Below are 12053 nucleotides of genomic sequence, written 5' to 3' on the forward strand. Positions count from 1 at the left end.
GACCCCCTGGTTTTTGTTTGTTTGATTATTTTTAAGTTCTCCCAGAAGACTGAGCCAAAGGAAACCACTGACATCTTGTTGGTCTTCCTATGCGTGGGAGAAACCAGGCTATACCAGGCCTTACCAACAGCCACGGCATCACAGATCCCATTAGTAAGGACACAGAAAGCAGGTTAAAGCAGAGGCCGTGTGGGTAATGAGCAGCGTCTGCTACACTCCTGAAGACCATGAACATTCTGCTGATTCTGTTGGCCTGATCTAGCCTCTTCCTCCTCCCCTCACAGGAAGAGGGGAGCCTGTGCAGCCAGGACACTGAGGCCCAGGCCCCAACCTTCTTAGCCACAGCATACAGCAGGGAAGATAACCAGAGGGACTCAGGAAGAGAAGACTGGAGGGCAAGGCTCAGGCCTAGGGCAGATTACCACGTGGGAAATACCAGGTTCAGGCACACCTATGTTGAACAACACGCTTGAGGGCTCCAGGACTCAGGGCATCCAGGAAACAGCAGATAGTTCCAATACCTGAGTGAGAACCCTGCACCCAACAGGAAATAGTTCTGAGTCTCCATTTCCTTCCTTTCTTTCTTTCTTTCTTTCTTTCTTTCTTTCTTTCTTTCTTTCTTTCCTCTTTCTCTCTTTCTCTCTTTCTTTCTTTCTTTCTTTCTTTCTTTCTTTCTTTCTTTCTGTCTTGTTTTTTTTTGTTTTTATTTTTCGAGACAGGGTTTCTCTGTGTAACAGTCCTTGCTGTTGTGGAACTAGCTCTTGTAGACCACAGGGATTCATCTGCCTCTGCCTCTTGAGTGCTGGGATTAAAGGTGTGTGCCACCACCACCTGGCCCCTGAGGCTCCATTTCTGGTCTTTTCTGTCTGGCTAGCACCTTCAGATCTGCGTGTTGCCCAGGGGACCACAGGACAATGTGTGTGCTGAGGACGGACATGAAGGGGACAGGAGTGTGGACCAAGGCCAGTGCTGAGTGTTCCAGAGACCAGAACGTTTCCTTCTGCCAGGGCTGACACAGAGGAGACTGGAGTCCTCATGGTCCAGTCTACCCCTTGACTCATCTGCTGCCCCTGAATGTCCTGGAAGAGGTACATCAGCTATGTGTTCCATGCCATGTTATTTTCCCCCAACGGTTATCTTGAAACCAGAGTCATAGAAGGAAAGAAACAAAAGTAGAGCCAGACATGGTAGTGAAAAGCCTTTCATCCCAGCACTTGGGAAGCAGAAAAATCCTGTCTCAAAGAAACAAACAAACAAAAAAACTAAAGTTGAATAAATCACCCAAAACCTACCAGTTGGAAAGGGGTGTAACTGGGGCCCTAAGCCAGCCCCCATGCTATAGCCCAAAGCAGTAACCACTGACCCACACGGTCTTTTTGTACCAAATAGAGCTGGTGAAGGATCGACATTCATCTACCCCTGCACAAATAAGGCTGGCACAGAGTGTGCCCTATGATTCACGAGTCTGGCTGAGGTAATTTATATCTTCTAGAAATATACTCTGAAGCCCTAGGGCCTGGGCTCTGGAGCTAGCCCACACCATAGAAGTGGGCCAAATTAGCCCAGAGAAGAGAAAAGTATTATGTACCATGTTCAGGGCCCTGTGCTGCTGGTAGACTCTTGGAGTTCACCAAATTCCTTCACAGGAAATCCCTTAGGCTGGCTCTACAGATCGGAGGAGGGGTAGAATAACTTCAGAAACTCAGAACTTCCTGGAGATTATAAGGCCAGTTTACACACGGCATTCTACAACTGCATGTCTAGCTGGCTAGGCAGAACACTGCCAAGTAAATAAATAATAAACGGTGGGATTTTTGTTTTGAGAGGCGTGCATTAGAAACACCATGAGAAATGTTTATCTGAGATTTCAAGTGACCGCTTTTGCGGTTCTGGGACCTGACCTAGGGCCTTAGCCAGCGCTTTACTGAGCTACATCCCAGTCCCACAGTCTAAAATTCCAGAGATGCAAATGCAGATGAAGATATCCACGGAGACAGCCACAGCTGGGTAGGTAGAATTAACATCTAATGCTCTATCTCGTAGCAGGTAATTGTTGCTAATTGTATATTTTCAAATAGCTAAGAGAAAAAGAGTGATAGCTAACACTTGTGATCCTAGCACTCAGAAAGCTGAGGCAGGAGCATGTCCATGAGTCTGTAGCCAGCTTGATCTAAAAGATGCTGTTCCCTCCCCCCCAAAAAAATTAGAGTTGGGCATGGTTTCATGTGTTTGTAATCCGAGTGCTTGGGAGGTGAATATAAGAGAGTTGATCGTTGAGTTCGAGGACAGACAGATGGACTTGAGAACCTGTCTCCCCAAAAAACATATCAGGGTGTTTTAAACTGAGAAGGGTGCAGTCAGTCAATCATGAAGACTTTCAGGACTGTTGTGGCCTACTGGATGTGGTTTGAGTGTATCCCTGCAGGTCCCTAAGTTAGAATTTTGATTCTCAGTGTGGCAATGATAAGAGGTGGTATAGACACTGATCTGTTGGCATCAACTTATAATTCCAACACTTGAGAGACAGAGGCAGGAGAATCAGTCCCAAGTCTAAGTCCAACCTGGGCTCTATGCATGAAGATGGAGGGGACTTTTAAGATATGGTATCCCACAGGAGGTGGATGGGTTGTCCTTAGAAGGATCAGTGTGTTCTCACAGGGCCCCAGTCAGTTCCTGCCAGAGACAATTATTATAAAAAGGGCAAAACCATGCAGTAACACAGACCTCTAATCTCAGCACTTGGAAGGCAGAGGCAGATGCAGAGACAGACAGATCTCTGTGTGTTCAAGACCAGCCTGATCTACACAGTGAGACCTGGTCTGGGGGAAGTGGGAAGAACATTTAAATTTTTTTTTAAATTAGCTTTTAGAAAATTCAAAACATGACAGAGAAAGGAAGAGTCGGTTTTGTTGTTCAGTTTGCAGTACTGGGGATGAAACCCAGGTTCTGGAACATCCAGGGAAAAGGTCAACCACTGAGTTCATCCTCAGACCCAAAAGATGGAAATTAAAATGCAGGGAATCTCCCAGTAAATGAAGCAACGAGATAAATCAAGAGATAGAAATAAAGCCGGGCAGTGGTGGCGCATGCCTTCAATCCCAGCACTCAGGAGGCAGAGGCAGGTGGATCTCTGTGAGTCTGAGGCCAGCCTGGTCTACAAGAGCTAGTTCCAGGACAGGCTCCAAAGCTACAGAGAAACCCTGTCTCGAAACAAACAAACAAACAAACAAACAAAAGAGATGGAAATAAAAGAGAAAATAGAACTCGAATCCAGGAGGTTCAACATAGGGAGACCGTCTCAAATTTAAAAAACCCAAAAAGGCTGGATATGGTAATACATGCCTTTAGTCCCGTCACAGGCAGGTACAAGTTTGTGAGTTTCAGGACAGCTAGAGCAGCATTATAGAGACCCTGTCTCAAAAAAGGAAAAGAAACTCGTGTCTTTCCATTCTGGAGGCTGGGACATTCCGGAGCACAGCTCCGTGAGGGCTGCATCCTACGGCAGAAGCCATCCCAAGTCAAAACAGAGTGAGAAGGAGAGAGAGCTAGACTTTTCGACAAAGTCAAATTCAGTCAGGAGAGCAGAGCCCTTGAGGGCCCTGTCACCTCCCAAAGGCCCCGCCCTCCACACCGTTGAGGGGGAGGAGTATTTTCAACTCAGGAGTTCCAAGGGAACTTAGTGTACTTACTGTGTACTTCCTAAGGAGACCTGAGTTCACAGAGATGCCGTGATTGCGCTAGACCATGGATGACCACCTAGAGCTATCAGTTTGGAAAGTCACAGGGCCTTGGGGAGGGGTGGCTTAATCTGTCAGGGTTCCATCTCTCGCCATGAAGTATTTGGCTATGTAACCTGTGTGATAAAAAGTTAACTTGTAAAATGAGTAACTTTTACACGGCCATTATTGACTCCAGGCTGTGCCGGCTAAATCAGTTCTTGGAAACTTTTAAAATTTATTTGAACTAAAGCTTTTTTTGTTTATTTACTTTGTTTGCATGAATATTTTGTCCACGTGCATGTATGTACACCATGTGTGCCCATTGGATCCTCCGGATTTGGGGTCACAGATGGTCATAAGCCATTATGTGGGTGCTGGGAGTCGAACCCAGGTCCTTTGTAAGAACAAATGCTCTCAACCACTGAGCCATCGCTCCAGCCCCTCTTAAGTACTCAGGTTACACTGACCTTGACCGATCACTGATACATGCATATATATATATATATATATGCATATATATATATGCATATATATTTATATTTATATGTATATATTTATATTCCAGGTGTGCTGGCCCTCACACCCCTGCCCCAGCAGCACCCTGTCATCCCACCATCAGGCCTTCCCCTTCTGGCATGGTCTCCACATCCCCTCTCCCTCATCAAACAATGCTCTTGGTTCAAGGCCCAGCGGCAACCGCTCAGCCTCCGTGGCCAAGGCCCAACCGTCCCAGGTGCTCTCATTTAGCCCCTTACCGGAGGTCATGCAGGACACGGGCGCCTTGTTTAAACTGTAATTGTCGCTGAGGGAGCCTGTGCGTCGTAGGCTGTGTTAACTCAGTTGTTTCTCACAGCCGTCCTGGGAGCAGACGCCCTACTCATTTTCCTGTTTCACCCACCGGAAGGACGAGCTCAGGCAGGTTGAGGGCCCTGCATAAAAGCAAAAGAGCTCCCATAAATGCTTTGATATGCTCGCACATGGGCTTCGTTTGTTTTCGGTTTTTTTTTTTTTTTTTTTTTTGGTTTTTCGAGACAGGGTTTCTCTGTAGCTTTGAAGCCTATCCTGGAACTAGCTCTTGTAGACCAGGCTGGTCTCGAACTTTCTATGTAACTAGGGATGGACGTGAACTCCTGATCCTCTTGCCTCTGCCTCCCAAGTGCCCGGATTATAGCTGTGAGCCCCGGTTACAGTATCTGCAGAAGAGAAATGCTCTCGGACAAGAGTTGTACAGGCTGACCTCACACACTATCCCCCCATCCTCCTGCCTCAGACTCCCCAATGCTAAATTACTAGCATACGCCGCCACACCTGACTGTCAGTCCCTTCTTTATAAGTGGCAGGTGCACTGAAGACCCATTGTAAGGCCTTCAGGACCATTCCAGCGAGGGCCAGAAGCCACCCTGCCACCCTGCAGCAATCCACTACAGAGAGGAAACATTAGAAACATGAGTTCAGAGGCATTAGATGGCGTCAAGGTGACACAAGGCATAGTTAGCTTGGGTACCCACTTCCTTCCACTTCCTACTCTTTTCCCCCCAGGCTGCCGGGTTCCATTTTTAGGGGGTAGAGAGAGCTGAGGTCAACGAGATGACTTTCTTAGTGTCACTCAGCAAATTAGCTAATGTGGGGCCCGAGGAAACCCCTAACATGTCCTGCCTGCCACTGGGCCTGTCACTGGTCCAGTCCCAAGCAGCGTACCTGGGAGCACTGGGTAAACGTTACTAGGAATAGCTCATCAGAGGCTAATGATAAAGGGCGGCCGCTTCTCAAGTGGGCCAAGGAGGCGCAAGAGGGACAGCCAGATACCCTGCAGTCCGTGGACCGGCCATCCATAGTGGCAGTGGGTTTCTGGGCACTCGGGCTGCAGTAGCTGGGCGGAGTGCGGGTGGGGGCTCAGTGAGAAGCTTAGCAACTCCATCCAGATGCGAATTGTCCCTCCCACACTTTCCGGCAGCAGGGGCCTCAATTAGAGCCTTCGAGGGGTCAGAATCCACACCTCCGCAAATGGGCCCGCTTTCCCAGGGCCCCCCCTGCCCAGACCTTCCCTGGGCTCTGTGGGTTTTGACACCTCTCTGCAACCTGGCAGGGGGCCACCTCACACCTTTGGTCCAGATAAAAGTTAGGGCCGGGAGGTGAGCTGAGCGGTCCAGCTTCCCAGAGTCACACCAGCCATGGCCCAGTCACCCCCTCCTCGTTGCCTCCAGGGCCTCGACCACTGCTGGGTCTTCTCCCAGAGCTGGGGCTGGACCCAGCACTCAGATTCCACGTCCCCGGCCTCATCCTCGGACTCATCCGGATCGTGTCCCTGCTACATTACCCGCCGGCCCTCACACTCCGCGGGCCTGGCCCGCAGCTCGAGCAAAGCCCAGGCCGCCCCGACGGCGCCCCGACGTGCGCGCCCCGCGCCGGCAGGAGGACTGCGGCAGAGCGCCAGCGAGCGGGAGAAGCTGCGCATGCGCACGCTCGCCCGCGCGCTGCACGAACTGCGCCGCTTCCTGCCGCCGTCTGTGGCGCCTGCTGGCCAGAGCCTGACCAAGATCGAGACGCTGCGACTGACCATCCGCTACATTGGCCACCTGTCAGCCGTGCTGGGCCTCAGCGAGGACAGTCTGCAGAGCAGGCGCCGACGAAGTGCAGACACCGCGTCCTCTCACCGATGCCTTCTGTGCCCCGACGGCGGCCCGTCGCAGGCTCAGTTGCTTGGCCCTTGCCTGGGATCAACCATTAGTAGTGGGGTGTCCTGGGTGTCCCCTCCCGCTTGTCCTGGACCCCGAGTTTCACCTGAAAACCTTGGGAACAGGATCTCCAACGTGGATCCCTGGATGACACCTCCTTATTGTCCCCAAATACAGTCACCCTTGAACCAGTCCTTAGGAAGAGTCCCTGACACCTCTCACTGGACACCACCCCAAGCCTATTCTGGTGTGCAGACATCCCCAGAGCCTAGCAACAAGACTGGACTCTGGCCACCGTCCACTGCTTCCGCAGAGCTGACTGAAGTGTACCAGGTAGGTCCCAGGGCTCCTGCCGCTTTCTCCAGGGAGGTCCCCAGGCTTCGGTTGGAAATAGAGTAGCTGGATGGTCCCTAGTCTGTACAGGGTCTCCAACTTTTGAGGTCCCAGGTTCTCTAGTGAAGGGGAGGATGGAAAGAGCCTTATTGACAGCTATAGAGGAGAAGACGGGTCCCTGGGACGTTAAAGCCACCTCCACAGTGGCTATCACTGCTCTACAACAGTCTCCACAGCCTGGGGAAGAGAGGATGGCCCTCGGATTTACACAGAGGCCAAGGTGGAAGATGAGGGGTTGCAATGCCAGGAAATTCTAAGTTCAGGGCAGGACTGAGCCCCGGGGGTATGGGCAGCACTTCCTGAATAGATTCTTCTGGCGTTGGGGACCTTTGTGTTTTCTTTGAGGTCTATTCATTTGTGAAAGCCTTGTTTGTGGCCCATAAAAGATTCTATTAATGACTGAGTTTTACTGAGCGCTCAATGTTTGCTGACACCATTCTTTGTACGTTACCTGTGTCTGATTATTCATCCCTGCCAATACAGCCCTGTGAAGCCTTAGCAACCCCGTTTTACAGGTGGGAAAACTGAGATGAAGAGACTTCTCATTGTTAGTGAGGAGCAGAGCTAGGATTGAAGGTTGGCAGTGTGTCTCCAGAACCAGTGTTCTTGACCTCTGCACCCCACTGCCCTGTTGGGGCCATCCGGACACCACCAGCCACACTCCGCACTCTGGGGCGGAGGTAGGGGGGGGACAGCCAGGTTTGAAATCTCCAAACAGTGGCCGGGGAATAAGCCCTTCTTGTCTTTCTTGCAGAGTCTTTCCGAGTCTCCGGAACCCTGCTTGTCCCTGGGGAACTCACCCCTCCCGCCCCGCCCTTCGTGCCAGAGACTACAGCCTCAACCTCAGTGGGGCTGCTGGGGCCACCATGCAGAGGCTCTCTCCAGCTCTGAGGACCAAGGTTCCAGTCCAGCCTGCCGGCTCCCTGTGGCCAGCCCCACCCCTGGCTCAGGCCTGCAGCTCAGTAGCTGTCCTGAACTATGGCAGGAAGACCTGGAGGGAACCCCACTGAATATCTTCTACTAATAAATGGCCTTGCTTGCACCCTGTCGGTGTGGAGGCAGGGCTGGTTGGAAGTGCCTTCGTCTGTGTCTTCTGTGACATTCTGAGTTTTCTGTAGTCAAGAATCTCTTTTCCCAGGTGACGCCTTTCATGGAACCTGTCTGGAACAGACAGATAGTAGGTACCTTCCCTGACTGGAGGGGTCTGTGACAGTGCCCTTCACTCCTAGGTATTCTAGACCAGTGGTTCTCAACCTCTCTAATGCTGCAGCCCTTTAACACAGTTCCTCGTGCCATGCTGACCCCAACTGTAAAATTGTTTTCATTGCTACTTCTCAACTGTACTCTTGCTACTGTTATGAATCACAATGTGAATACCTGTATTTTCTGATGGTTTTAGGCAACCCCTGCGACCCCGCCCCCCGCCCCCCGCCCCCCCCCCCCCCCCCCCCCCCCGGTTGAGATCCGCTGTTCTAATGGCTCGGAGCTCTGTGAAGTCTAAGCTGCTCTGAGAATGGGGTGGCCTAGGTCTGGATGATAGAGCATGACCATGCTCTGCTTGCTGGTGACAGCTGACCGGAATCTTATATGCTTGTTTTATAATTAAAAAGTAAACCAACAAAAATTTGTTTGCTTCTGATTTTCTTTTATCAGTTTACATTTTACTTGTTTTTGAAAGGAAGTATTTCTGTTGAGGGGAATGAGCCTGCCACTGCTCCCCTTCTGCAATCCAGGCCTGCCAAGATTGGCATGAGCTTGTCAGTTTGACAGTGTTTGCAGTGCCTGGATACAAGGGCCAGGAGCTCCTGACCTACATTGATAGATGACTTCAGGATGTGTGTGTGCAGGCATGGATCAACAGGGCTCAGTGAGGATACTAGGTGCCCAGATACTGTGAGGTAGGGCTCTTCCAAAGCTATGAGAAATGTGGTGGCTGGGCGATAGTGGCGCACGCCTTTAATCCCAGCACCTGGGAGGCAGAGGCAGGTGGTTCTCTGTGAGTTCAAAGCCAGCCTGGTCTACATAGTGAGTTCTTAGGGAGCTAGGACTACATAGAAAGACCCAGGTGTCTCAAAAAACTTTTTTTTGTTGTTGTATTTCAAGTGATTTTGAGTGACCCCTTCTGGGTAGGCCCAGTTCTAGTTGTGTGGACTTCCATGACAAAAGAAACCAACTGGGTGTCTTGAAGGACAGAGACTTAAAGTCAGTTCTTGAGGCTGAAAACCCAAGACCAAGGTGTAGGCAGGCTTGGCTGTTTCTGGGGCCTCTCCCTTTAGCCTCCAGGTATTCTCCTCCTTTTATTTGTATTATAATCTCTTATAAGGATACCAATCATGCTGTGTGTGTGTGTGTGTGTGTGTGTGTGTATGTGTGTGTTGTATGAATGTGAATGTGTAGGTGTGCACACACTCCCCATGAGGAGGCCAGAGCAAGGATCAAGGTTGTCTCTTCCTCTACTGTTACTCTCCACCTTACAGCCTTGAGACAGGGTCTCTCACTAAACCAGAAGCTCCCTGTTTGGGCTAGCCTGGCTGGCCACCTCTGGTTCAGTTTGTCTCTACCTCACAAAGCTGGGGCTACAGACACAACCTGTCACGTCTAACTTTTTACAAGAGTCCTGGGGATCCTCAGGCATGAAGAGGTTCTTAATGATCTCTTACTGACTGAGCCATTTCCCTAGTCCCTCCTCCCCATTTAATCTTAATTCAGTCCCACTCTGAGGTACTAGATGGCAGGGATTGCATTTGCTTCCTGTCGCAATCACAAAACACCAGCGGTAATTAAATTTAAAAGGGAACATTAGCCGGCCAGTGGTGGTGCACACCTTTAATCCCAGCACTCAGGAGGCAAAGGCAGGTGGATCTCTGTGAGTTCAAGTTCAGCCTTGTCTACAAGATCCAGTTCCAGCCAGGCGATGGTGGCACACGCCTTTAATCCCAGCACTCCGGAGGCAGAGGCAGGCGGATCTCTGAGTTTGAGGCCAGCCTGGTCTACACAAGCTAGTTCCAGGACAGGCTCTAGAAACTACAGGGAAACCCTGTCTCGAAAAACCAAAAAAAAAAAAAAAAAAAAAAAAAGACCCAGTTCCAGGACAGCTAGGGCTATTACACAGAAAAACCCTGTCTCAAAAAAAAAAAAAAAAAAAAAAAAAAAAACCACCAAAAAATTAAAAAAGGGAACATTAATCTTGGTTCATAGTTCTGGAGGTTCTAGTCTAGATCAAGTTGCTTTCGACCTCATAAAGACAGAGGTCATCGCAAGAATGCAGGGCAGAGCAGGACACTCACTCCAGGAACCTAGAAGCAAAGAGAGGTAGCCTCAGGTCCTCTTGCAAGGCCTCACCTCCCAATAGTACCCTCCGGGGCGCCAAGCCTTCAACGCATGGACCTGTGAGGGCACATGCAAAATCTAAATCACAACAAGGAGCTTCAGTCTCAGTTCTAAGGGGACCCTGTTCAGCCTGTTGTTAAGTGCCAGTGAAAATTATTCCCTAACAAATCAGGCAAATTATAGGGAACCCCATAATCAACCCCTCGATTCTAAATGTAAAGATGAAGCTTGTATAGGGGCTTGGGGACCATTTTATTCTTCAGTTTCTAGACCATCAATCCCATCGCTTGGATTTGGGCCATCTTCAGCAAGCCTAATAGGCTTCTGGGAAAGGATATGAAGATCTACTAGCAGGTAGAAGCAGTCAATGTTTGAGTTGGCTGGGGAGAGCAGAGAGTTGAAGAGGGAATCTCAAAGGAGGCAAGATTAAGTGAAACCCCATGAGTTCTGAGTTCGTAATGAGGAATTCAGCCTTCCTGGGTAGTAGATTATAGAGGCTGGGAATAGGGGTGAAATGGCCAGGGGAGATCTTGGGTCCTTTCAACACTTCATTAAAAAAAAAAAAAAAAAAAAAAAAAGCACTAACTTTGACAATGGAGTCAGAGGTCAGCTCCTGCGCCAGAGTCATGACTTAAGCTCTCTGGCCTTGGCTCCCTATCTATAAATTTAAGATGAGTGTGGTTATGGAGCTCCACAGCGCAGCACACGCCTAGCGTGCTTTAGGTTTGGTCCACAGTACTGAAAAAGTCAAATTAAAAACAACAACAACAAAAAAAAAAAAACCCACAGATTAAGATAGTCTATGATCATTCAGCATCAGCTAAGAAAGAGGGGATGCTGGTAGACAGCTCTCAGATAAGCCAATTCTCCCCTGTGATATCCACAGGGACTGGAAACGGTAAGACTGACCCCTCCCCCAGCTGAATGCCAGAAGGTCAAGTGCTAGCCACGGCTGCTGGGTACTGGCGACAGGAAGGGTTGGTGCAGAGTGAAGGAGTCCGGACATTTAATCTAGGGCAGCCCAGGGAGTCTCTGTCAGAGCCCCTCACCAAGGCCAGGCCGCAGGATCTTGCTCTTCCTTGCCCTTTGATATGCAGATAGAAGGAGAGAAGTTGGGAGCTTTCCCACCCCAGTACCCGACTACCCCCTTGTCATTTGGGAAGGAGGGATGCTTGGAGCCAAAGGAGGCTAGGGATGGTGGTACTTGCTGTGTTGCTAAGAATGACCTTGAACTCCTGTCCCTCCTGCTCCTGTGTCAAAAAGTCACCAAAAAGCCAGAGAGATGGCTCAGTTGATAGTGCCTGCTGCTGCTCAGGCTTGAAGACTGACTTCAGAGGCCCTCATAAGGTGGAGAACAACCCGGAAAGACAGACACTCAATGTAGACTGCTGGTCAAGACACACGCGGATACACATGTGCACACAGGTATACATGTACACACACCCACACAAAAGCAGCCAAGAACATAATAGCTCTGGTACGTCTCATGCCTCGAGCCTTTAATTCCAGCTCTCAGGAAGCAGAGGCAGGCAGTTTCTGTGAGTTCAAGGTTAGCCTGGTCTATCTATATCTGGAGGTCATCCAGAGCTACAAAATAATCAATTGATTGATTGATTTTTGAGAGGGATTCCTGTTGGGAAGTGACGTTTGTGGGTAATAACTGATGTCCCAAGGTCCCCTGTGGCTGTCAGTCACCTTTTTCCTTCAGACTATCCAGCAGGGCCTGGTTGGGCTGAGGTTGTGAGAGCATGTTCTACAACCGGGCTATGTTACTGTTTTTGCTGAAAAGAACTGACTCCTTGCTTGGGATCCCACAGTAACAAAAGAATAAAAGCCTGCCTTCTCCATCTGTCTCCTTTTCCTTAAAGCTACAAGACCAGGGGCTCGAGGTCAGTCAAGCACTTGCCTCACAAACATGAGGATCCAAGTTCAGCAT

At 49.8% G+C, this 12053-nt stretch overlaps 1 protein-coding gene across 1 annotated transcript; it reads left to right on the forward strand.

The window, feature by feature from the left end:
• Positions 1-5890: 5890 nt before the first annotated feature.
• Positions 5891-8083, forward strand: Mesp2 (mesoderm posterior bHLH transcription factor 2). Its single transcript, XM_038314263.1, has 2 exons — positions 5891-6727; positions 7542-8083. The coding sequence occupies exons 1-2, from the start codon at positions 5891-5893 to the stop codon at positions 7809-7811; spliced, it is 1107 nt and encodes a 368-aa protein (XP_038170191.1). The 3' UTR covers positions 7812-8083.
• Positions 8084-12053: the final 3970 nt, after the last annotated feature.

This window comes from Arvicola amphibius, chromosome 12 (genome assembly GCF_903992535.2).
Source record: "Arvicola amphibius chromosome 12, mArvAmp1.2, whole genome shotgun sequence".
NCBI classification, from domain to species: Eukaryota; Metazoa; Chordata; class Mammalia; order Rodentia; family Cricetidae; genus Arvicola; species Arvicola amphibius.